General features: G+C 40.9%; 1 protein-coding gene across 9 annotated transcripts in view; it reads left to right on the top strand.

The window, feature by feature from the left end:
• Nucleotides 1-3418: 3418 nt before the first annotated feature.
• MICU3 (mitochondrial calcium uptake family member 3) overlaps nucleotides 3419-10932 on the top strand; it is a gene marked incomplete at both ends in the record, with an annotated part of 67837 nt that continues 60323 nt past the window's right edge. For 8 of the 9 annotated variants that reach the window (XM_084231374.1, XM_084231375.1, XM_084231371.1 and 5 more), the window contains one exon: nucleotides 3425-3799. In XM_084231374.1, coding sequence (XP_084087500.1) covers nucleotides 3425-3799 — 375 coding nt within the window. Of the gene's footprint in view, nucleotides 3800-10932 lie in introns of all 9 variants that reach the window. The other variant, XM_084231369.1, reaches the window with a different exon arrangement.

Genomic DNA, 10932 nt, shown 5'->3' with positions numbered 1-10932 from the left:
ATCTACAAATTCTAGAAATCAGGACTTTCCTCACCTATGCCAGAAATGGCTGTTAAATATTTACTAGTACAGCACTGGTACCTGCCCACAGCACTTTCTAAGAAAAGCAGTTCTTTATTTCCCAGAAACTTCTCCTCCCCTTTCCTCCCAGCTTATAAGCCTGTGAGTGGAAAACTAACAGTTCATAAACTTACATTGCCCAGACCAAGCTAATGCTTTCTCTTTAGAATCTGATCTAAGATTCACAGAAATGGATGAATTAATAACCAAGTCATGTTCACAGCATTATGTTAAAATAAATGTCCTTCAACTCTTACTACATAGGCCCTCCCTTTTGCTGAGCTGGTAACTACACTTTCTCAGACCTCATCGTGCTGCTTTCCCTTGGATTCCACAAGATTTTATCTTGCAGATAAATCCTTTATTTGAATTAATGCAATTTCTATTCTGTTCCTTGCAAGTTAATGCAGCTTAAGAAAAACTTTTCAAAATTCTCTGTTTCTGATTCCAGTATAAGAACTACTTAGATGTAGGGGGGAATATCAAGACTGGTTGTGTGACCCAAAGGAAATTTTTTAACCTGACAACTTCTCAGTTTCCTCATCAGGAAAAATTAAGGGTGCACACACTTTCATGGTTTTTAAGCCCTGAGCTTCTATAGAGATGCTTCAGAAGTTTAAAAGGCTTCAAGTGGACAGAGTCTGAATCCCTTCCTATTTCTTACAAGAGGCACACACTATTTACTTTGTATTGGGGCAGGAGCTTCTATGTAAGATTTCCTTTGACAGTTTCCACAAAAGACTCCTTACCTCCTCTCCCCACACCCCCAACTTTAAAAGGTTGAAATTTTCCCAGGCTATGCTGTCTTTAAATTCTTTTCAGTCTCCAATATATTTGTGGAGTGAATACAAAATATTCATATGCATATTACAGAAACATTTAAATCTTTTAAAATCTTTTTGCTTCTGTTGTTATTTGTACAGCTTGGATAGTTGCAAATAAACCATGGTGTTCCTTAGTTCAGCCTAATCGGATGGGTTTCTCCTCCTCTAAGATACTTTTTCCTGTGAATGCTGGATCTGGTCTGAAAATTTTGCTCCGCACAGTGTTTTGGATAACCAGTACTGATCAACTGGAGTTGGCAAGAAATGAATCTGGCTTGCCATCCCACTAAGCTTCTGTGTGTATGTACACAGATTTACCTTATGCTATGCTTGATTTCTCTAATGGTTCCTTCTTTGTGCTGAGCATTCCATCTGTTCTGAAGGTTGCCCTTCTGTTTGGTTATCTGCCCTTAAAGCAATTTCCCATCCAACACCTGACAGTCTGGGGAAAGAGCCAGAGACAAGGGTATACACTGGTTGCACTAGACTTTACCACCAGATACCTATTGATGTCTAACTGGAGAACGTTCTACAAGTCAAAAAAGATAAAACCTTGTGTCATTGCTTAAAATACCAAGTTCCTTTTGGCCTTTTCTTAGTAATTAAGGAAAATGGCTAATGAGCATCTTCTTAAGGGTCTTCAGGTCCTAAAATGTTTATTAAATACTCCTTGGTTAAATCTTTTTAGGGTATGTCAAGTTTACCTAGCTTTTCCATTAATTTCCAACTCTTCAACTTTTTATTCTTATCTTAACTCTTTACAAGTTCTATACATCCCTTCCAAGTTGTACAGTTCATGACTAAGCAAGTCCTCTAGTAAATAATTGGTTTATACAAGAACATTAGGAATAAAATCTATTCCTCATTTCATATAACATTTTTATTGAATTCTAACATACATTAACAGGATATATAGGTTGTAAGAGGGCATCTCTATGGATTTTCAGAGTGAACACACTTGTACAATTAGCACCTAGAACAAAAAGGAGAACATGAGCAGAATTCCAGAACCACTTTACCCTCTCTCCCCTTCTATCACTACCCTTCACCTGAATACACACACACACACACACACACAGAGTTGTTTTTGAACATTATAGAGTAATAAAGTTGGTTCTTTTTTGTCTTCTTTGGACTTTTTGTCTGTGAAAAAGTAACTCATCCAAAAGATCACATGTAATTGCAGTTCAGTAGTTTTCATTGCTATATGAGATTCGAATATGTCACTATGCTACATTTATTAAAGAATACAGATCATTGTTGATGAACGTATGAATACTTCCTCGTTTTTGACCAGTTAACAAATATTCCTCTCTATGTATTCTGGTGCACATACTCATTTCTGTTCCGTATTTCACCTAGAAATATTGTAAAACTGATGGGTTATGGGGTGCACATATGTCCAACTCTAGTAGTTACTGACAGTTTTAGAAGGATTATATTCTTTATTTTGCTACTCATGTCATCCTTGCATAATGATCATTATATTACACTAAGATAACGGGACTTACTTGTCTATACTTCTAGACCCAGAACATTTCAGGGCTTCCTGGCAGCATTCCAGAGTATAGAGATCAAAGTTAGCATAACTCAGTTATTAAAATTGGGGTTGATAAGAATGTCATGTATATACTCTCCCACAAAACAGAATCTAGCAAACAGCAATAAAAATGAAGATGACACAACACACTTCTTTATTTTATATTTATACCAAGGGTTTTCCCGCCCCCATAGGAAGTATATCTTTCAAGACAGCTCTAATTTGTTTATGAAGTGACTGCGGGAATGAAAGTGTTAAAAAAAATAAAAAGTCATTGCTATGAAAAAGCAGCATTAGCCTTCCTTCAGCAAAAGTTCAGGTTTCCTTTTGGAGACAAAACATCCTTCGACCAAATTTGCCATCTTTATGACTTCAACCAACTTTTCCCACCTCACATTTGTTGCACACTTGAAGATATAATTGCGCAAATTATTAACTGACTTCAACCAACTTTTTCCACCTCACATTTGTTGCACACTTGAAGATATAATTGCAAATTATTAACTGACTTCAACCAAGTATTTACACCTCACATTCGTTGCACACTTGAAGATAGAATTGCAAATTATCAGCGTGTCAGAATGTCAGGATACTGTTAGGCGAAGGACCCAGCAGGCGATGGGTTCCCGGCCACCTCTGCACCCAAGAACTGGTCTGCGCCCCGCTGTCTCATTGCAGCAGGGGGTGTCGGGTTCCCCAGCAATGGGGTGCACGGGGTGCAGGCGCTGTTACTGGGGGTGGCGGGCTGGGCGGCGACTGTGGGGTAGACGGGCAGGGGGTACCGGCCCCCTTCTCCAGATGCCCCCGATCCCCGCAGCGCAAGGGGACCCCGATCCCCGCAGCGCAGGGCGGTGCAGAGGGTACCCAGGCTGCGCGCGTAAACTGGAGGCGCTCGGCCTGCGGCGCAGCTCCCCCGGCGACTTCTCGCGAGGTTTCGCTCCCCACCCCCCGAATCCACCCCTCCGCACCCCCTCCTGCTCCGGTGCCGGCAGCTCCCGCTATGGCTGCGCTGCGGAGGCTTGTGTGGCCGCCGCCTCGGCTGCCCGCCCCGATCTCCCCGCACCCGCCCTTCTCGGGGCCGCGGGGGCGGCCCGTGGGGATGGCGCAGGGCGCCCCGGGCCGGCCCTTCTCCGGCAGGGACGAGGAGGAGGGGGCCGTGGCCGAGGCGGCGTGGAGGCGCCGGCGGCGCTGGGGCGAGCTGAGCATCGCGGCTGCGGCGGGCGGGGGTCTGGTCGGCCTCCTGTGCTACCAGCTGTACGGGGACCCCCGGGCCGAGGCGTCCCCGGGGCGCCCCGAGAGCGCGGCTGCGGAGCCGGACGACCCGACCCGCGGCCGGGGGCTGCTGCCCATCCCGGTGGCGGCTGCCAAGGAGACGGTAGGTGCAGAGCGCGTGCGCGCGCCGGGGCCGCCCGCAGGTGACGCCCGAGGGTAGGGCCTCCCGGGGTACCACCTGCGCGCGGGGAGGGCGGGGGAGCTGGGACAGCCGGGCTGAGCGCCCCGAGGCTGCGGGTCACCGCGACGCCGGACACTGGGGGCTGACCGGGGTGATCGCTGCGGCCGCGCGTGGGAACCTCGCGTGCGCCAGACCCAGACCTTCTAGGCCGCTTGGTTCTTTGGCCCAAGTGTTGGGAAGAGCTGGACGATGCTGTCATTGACACAGCAGGGTGTTGAGGTTGCTGCAGCTACCGTCTGATCAAAACCCCAAAGCAAGGCAAAATAAACAGGACAAGAACAAAAGAAATAGCAACACTAGAACCAGCTCAGGAAGACCAGGGCATGACAGGCAGAAGGTGGGAGGCTACAAAAGTGAGAGGCGGGAACTCCCAGGCCAGCCAGGGCACCAGCCAGTGATCCCAATGGGCCAGTGCTAAGTACAGTGAATTTTTTTTTTCTAAGGTTTACTTTTTATTTATGCAATAGTTGGGGTACAGGCCAGAGGTGCAGGAGGGTGAGTATTTTCCAGAGACAGAGTGGGGAGCAGAACAGGTAGACGGACTGAAACACACTGCTGAGGGGAGCAGTGGGTGAGACAGGAGAGGTCTGCTGCACCATCTGGGAATCTCCTTGACCGGCCAGGAATCGAACCCGCGCTGCAGAGGTTGCGGACAGCTTCACATCGCTGTGCTCAACCCGCTGTGCCACGGGGGAGGCCCTATGGAGAGTGAATTTTGAAGCAGCATCTGAGGTCGCAAAAGCCACTGCTCTATTTGTCCCAAGAGAGGAAATACCAAAACTGTGTATCTTCCTTATCGTAGGTCAGAAGGATTGAAGATGTCTATTCAAAAAGAGGATATTTCCCAATGTGGTCCCTTCGCTTGCCCCCCAGTAAAGCCAGGACCTCTTAAGGAAAATAGTGAGAAAATGGGCAGGACAGCAATGGTAGGAAACTGACTGAAGCTAGCTGCTACAGAGGAGCCCCAGATGAAAGTGTTCAAATAGCATTGTGTAGTTGATAAAGGTAAAGGTGAGTGTAAAGGAAGAGTTTTGATGTTTTTGTCAAGGTATATTTAATAAGTAGTAATGTAAAATGACTGGGAAAATCGTCTACAGAAAGTTTCCTTCCTACACTAGAAGAATATGAAGGACTTAGAGGACAATTTAGAGCTTAAATGAAATGTATCCTTTGTCCAAATGCACAACGGTGGGCTGATGTAAGTGCATCAGTTCTTTTGGTGGAGATTATTGATGCATTGAGGTTAGGAAATCTATTTTATGGACCTTCTAGCAGCAAATACAAATACATAGCAAGAAGTACAAAAATACTTAGCTAGTAGCTAATGAATACAGTTTTCATCCCTTGTCCCCCACACACATAGACATACCCTCTTTTGTGACTTAAGAAGGAAAATAACCAAGTCAGAACTTATCATCATCTATAGTTGAATTGGGAACAGAATAGGAAGATAGGAAACATTTAAATAGTATTATTTTCTTTTTAAAAATTAATTTTACTTTTGAAGTTAAAGGACAGTATCTTGCAGTTTTTGCAAAAAACACACTCAAAGCTAGAACTCTGGATCCACTACTTTCTAGTTGCAGCATTACTTGTCAATGCCTGTTTCATCTGCCAAATGAAATTAACTCTTCCTTGTAGACTTTTGATACCCCTAATATACATCATTTATTTCTCCCTGGCTATCAAAAGTTTCACTATAATGAGCTTTGGTATAAGCATTTTTTTCCTTTCATTTACTGTGTTAGGTACCTATTTGAGCACTCTTTCAATATGAAAAGTCATGTTTAAAAGTTCTGTATACTTGTATTTTTTTTTGACAATTTATTTGTTCTGTTCTCTTTTTTCTGGAAACTATTCATCTGAAGTTATACCCTTTGACAGAGCCTAATCTAATTCCAGTTCTACTCTTCCTTATATTCCAACTTTTTTTTTTAAAGGTTTATTTATTTATTTATACAAGCACTGGGTACAGTCAGAAGCGCAGGAGGGTGAGAGAATTCACCAGAGCCAGAGCGGGGAGCAGAGCAGGCAGAAGGACCCAAGTACACTGCTGAGGGGAGCAGCAGGAGTCAGGAGAAGTCTGCGCGCCATGTGGGACCCTCCTCTGGTGGCCGGGGAGCAGCCGGGGATCGAACCAGCGCTGCAGAGGCTGCGGGCAGCTTCGCAACCCAGCGCTCAACCGCTGCGCCACCGGGGAGGCCCTTATATTCCAACTTTTTAATCATTTTTTAAGGTTTATTTTTTTATGCATACAAGAACTGGGGTACAGGTCAGAGGTGTGGGTGTGAGGGGATTCACCAGAAACAGTGGGGAGCAGAACAGGCAGATCGACTGAAATACACTGCTGAGGGGAGCCGTGGGCGAGACAGGAGAGGTCTGCTGTGCCATGTGAGTAACTCCCTGGCCTGGCTTCAGTGGCTGCAGGTAGCTTTCGTGCTACATCTTAATCCCTTGTGCCACCAGGGACGCCCTTGTTTTGTTTGTTTTTATGGGAGATGTCCTTGACTTTGTCTTCTAACCTTCTTATTGAATGTTTTATTTCAACTATGCTAATTTTTTTATTTAAAGTACTGATTTGTGCTTGCTGATGTTCATGTGTTATAGCACTCTTGGTCTTATCACTGCTAATTTTTCTTTTTGCTGTAAGGATATTAACTGTAATTTTGTTTTGCTTTTTAATTCTCTTCTAGGTTTTTATTATTCCTGTTTGATCTTGGAGATTTTTCTCACATATCTGTGGTAGTTGTTTATTTATGTTTAAAGTCTCTCAGAAGCTCTTTGTACATGAGCATGACATTTCATTGGTTTTTCATTAGAGTGGCATCCTGAGGTCAGTATTTTATAGTTCTCTTTCTCTGGTGTCATTGAACTTCTTCAAGGAGTAGGAGAGGTAGGAGGGGCAATAACCTGGATATGTGTTGGTGGAGTATCCAGTAATGTACTTACATATCGTTAACTGTTCTCTGTTTTTAGCCCCACCACTTACTCTGCTTCTGAAGCTCCTTGCATTACCAAGGCCTTATCCTTTCTGGGGTCTGTACAGCAATTCAGCTTATTTGTCACTGATTTCTGCTTCCATAGTATCCAGGTAGTGCCTCTGCTCCCCAAAGTCAATTATCAATCCTCCACTGCTTCAATTTTATAAAAATTTGTTAGATTTTCTGGAATGTTTTAGTCTTTTCTCTTTCTTAGTTCTTAATGCCTACATTAAAAAAGAATCCTTTATTGTGATTTTAATGTGGTTAGGGGAGAAAGAGGCTAAAAGAAACTGATGGGAGTCAATCTGTAATTTTTCAGAAATACCTTAAACTTACGTTGCCACTTCATTTACTTTGTCTATTTGATTTTCCCAAAATGGTAGCAATGTTTTGATGTTTGAGACTACAACTGAAAACCATTGGTTTATAAAGCCCTTTAAGCAGCATCTTATGCTGAACATCAACATCAGCGTATAAATTAACCTGTTTGTGTTATAAGAATGATTTGACTGATAGGAGTGAACAGCAATAGCCTACAGAAATAGTTCTGTTACCATAACCTTGAAGATTTTTGTTTTAAATATATTCCCCCAAACTTCTCCTGAAAACCTTCCCTGACTAGATTTAGAGTCGAGAGAGGTATGCTGTGCAATGTGGATAGCTCCCTGGCTGGGGATTGAACTCGTGCTGTGGTGGCTGTGGATAGTGTCATAGGTTGCTTCTTAACCCCTTGCCCCACCAGGGAGGCCCAACCAGACGATGACTTTTTTGCAATTATATGTTAATTGGTTTAGTCCTTGGCTTAGTCCTTTAAGGAGAGGTACTGTGTTGGTCTTAATCTCATTTGTACTTCTTTGCCTGCCATGGGGCCTAGCCCTGATAGACAGAAATAAATATTTGTTGAATGAATAAGCCCAGGTTAAGTATTTGAATGGGACATACACATTGAATAGGTACAACCACATTCTGTGGGAACTAATAGTTTAATGTTTTGTTCAGCAAAAGTAGTTATTTATAGCTTTAGAATTGGGATGACTTCAGTCAAGGTCACAATTCCAGGCTTTGAGACATCAAATCATGTGACATTGTATTTATTTTAATTGCATAAGTTTGGCTTGCCAACATTTTTCTGTAAACATGGCTTTGAACTTTATTAATACTGTAAAGAGATGTTGATAAGATTCTATTTAGAACCTTACAGTTTTAGCCTTAAAGCATTTTTATTAGTGAAAAATATTTTGTTCTAGAATTGCCTTTTTATTTCGGATCCAGAATGAAAAAAATCTACTGGGTTACTTACTACACTCTTAACCTAGTATTTGACTTGTTATACAGAACACATGACCTGTTTTATGATTTGTTTATCCTAAGAGGCTTCAAGAAGCTTAATTTAGTTTTACTCCAGTTAGAACATTATTTGTATCTGTTTTTATAGTTGCTAATAATCATGTGTTTTTATTGAAAATTATATACTTTTCATCCTCTTTTTTAAGGTACATTATTGATACATGAGGTTATGCATATTCTTTCCCAGAATATTGAAGAACTTGTCAGATGTGTACATGTAGAAAAATCCTGATTTTTTAATAAAATCACATGTGTGAAATTGAAGTTAATAGGTTAATTCTATGTAAAATAATATTGTTGTTGTGTTGGAACCCCAGCTAAACTAAGGATGCCCTTTTTGGCTTCCTAAATCACCCTGTGACAAATAAGTTCATCAGATTCTACCTGCACCCCTTCTAATGGCCTTACCATGTAATAGAAACACACATAACAATCCATGAGTGTAGACTTTTTTCCCTTTGTAATTTACAGAATAAAATTTGTAAAAAATATTTCTTTTTCTGATTCAAACCAGGACTTGTGGAAATGCATGCATCTCTTGTCTAGTTGCAATGAAAGATAGTTACAATATCTTCTGGATTTTTTTTTTTATTCAGCTTTACATTGTGGGGGTCAGGTTATGAAACTCATAACCTTGAATTAAAGTAAAAAGAATTCTCATCTGTAATTCTCTTTTCAGACTTTGAAATTGTCAATAATGCATAGCAATTGGCTTGAATGAAAGTGTGTAACAGATTTTTTGTTTCTGGTCTATAACATCTCTTCCTCAAAAACAAACGAACATTAAAATTTTATTTTGATTTGGAATGCAAGTAAATAGTATTGTTTAATGTGACTTCCTAATTGACTTTCATATGGCTGGACTGTTTATGAATAATAAGATGTAGCTGCCCTTGTATTGATTGAATGTATAATTTATCTTGAATAATTTTTGAGAAATGGGTGCTGTTTTCTACCTAAAGATTAAAGACGTCACTAAATTTCTGCGTGTTTCATTCATTACCCTTTTTATAGCACATAAAGCCTTGTACCCTATATGGTTTTAGTAAGTTCTTATTTAATGATCAAATAAATTCTAAATCCTAGATAAATTACAGTATTTTTATTACTGTAGTTCTTTAGAAATCTTGCCTTTGAAAAATCATGTCATCCATGTACATTGCATTTGACTTTAGAGATTAGAAGATCATTTGAACATCTTAATGCAAGGTAAAATAATGGATGTATTACCTCATTGTATTATCTGTGAGGATTAATGAGTCATAGTATTAGTAGTAGGTGTGAATTTAGTAACTCTTCTGATAGCAGATTCAGGGAGCACACACTTTCATTTTCCTCTCTCTAAGCATATGAGAAGACAACAGTTCCATTCTCTTTGGAGTTCTTAGTCTTTTAGTATGAATGCTTTAATTTTTTTTTAGTTTGAGATAACTGTATATGTTAAGATATATATCTAAGCTGTTGACCATCTGCCTTGCCAATTTTTTAGAAATTGCTTAATTGCTATCAAATTCAATAGTTCTATCAACAAATGGCTTTTTTAACCCAACCCCCCTCCACTTCTTTCTCTTTTAAATGATACACATTATGTTAATGTCCTTAATAATACAGAAAAGAGTTTTATCCTTCTAGCCCTCAAGAAGCATTAGGGAGAATCATTTATGGTAGAGTACATGGTTCTTTCCAAATGACTAATTTTTTTTTATTGCCTTTATTATTTGTGTTTCATTGGTCTGGATGTTCCGTAGTAAAGAGGTTTATTAATTATATTTTTCAATTAAAAAAGTTAATTTTTTTATTGCAATAACATTGATTTTAATCACTGTACATGGCTCAAATGTACATCACCTTACCCCACCCACTGTGACCACACCCTTCTCCCTTTACCAGGTACTACTGTGGTCCCTTACCCCTTTACTTCTACCCCCACTTCCCTCTCTAGTAGCCTCAGTTCTGCTGTCATATTTCTAGGCCTTGGTTTCGTTTAATTTTATCGGTTCTTAGTTTTGTTTCTCTATTTTCCACATGAGTGAAATAAATGATTAATATTTTTAAAGTTTTCCATGTCAAGCAGTTTCTTTCAAGTTCATCACCATAAACTCAAGATTTCCTTATGTCCCATTTGGAATAATAAACAGTGAATTTCCCCATTCATGTATCCATTGATCCATTTGTTCATTCAGATACCTTATTCAAGGAATAATAATACTTTATTGCCGACATGTAGTAGGTACTGGGGATTTAAGGACAGACAAAATAAAATTTATGTCCTTCTGTAGTTTACAATCTAGTGTGAACACAGCTCCTTGATAGTGATGTGATAGGCATACAATTTGGTACAGTGATGTGACAGGCAGACTAGAGCAAACCATGGGTTTACTCAGGAAGGAAATATAATCCAGACTTAGGGCCTTTAATATGGCTTCCTGGAATAAGTAACATCCCCTTTGGAACTTGAAAGAATTGTAGGAATTATGAGATAAGGAGGAAGGCAAGGGGCAAAGACATATATATTATGTGGAAGGAAAAACAGTTGTGAGAATAAGCACAGTATTTTGTGGACAGGTCAGTGTGGATATAAGTATAGAACTTGAGGCAAAGGTGTTAGACTAGAAGGTAATCAGAAGGCAGGTAGAATAGGGTCTTCAGGGCCTCCCCTGGTGGCGCAGCGGTTGAGCCCTGGGTTGCGAAGCTGCCCGCAGCCTCTGCAGCGCCGGTTTGATCCCC

Source organism: Talpa europaea (assembly GCF_964194135.1).
Source record: "Talpa europaea genome assembly, chromosome: 4".
NCBI classification, from domain to species: domain Eukaryota; kingdom Metazoa; phylum Chordata; class Mammalia; order Eulipotyphla; family Talpidae; genus Talpa; species Talpa europaea.
The sequence above is the reverse complement of the archived record's forward strand: the minus strand, read 5'-3'. Positions and strand labels throughout refer to the sequence as shown.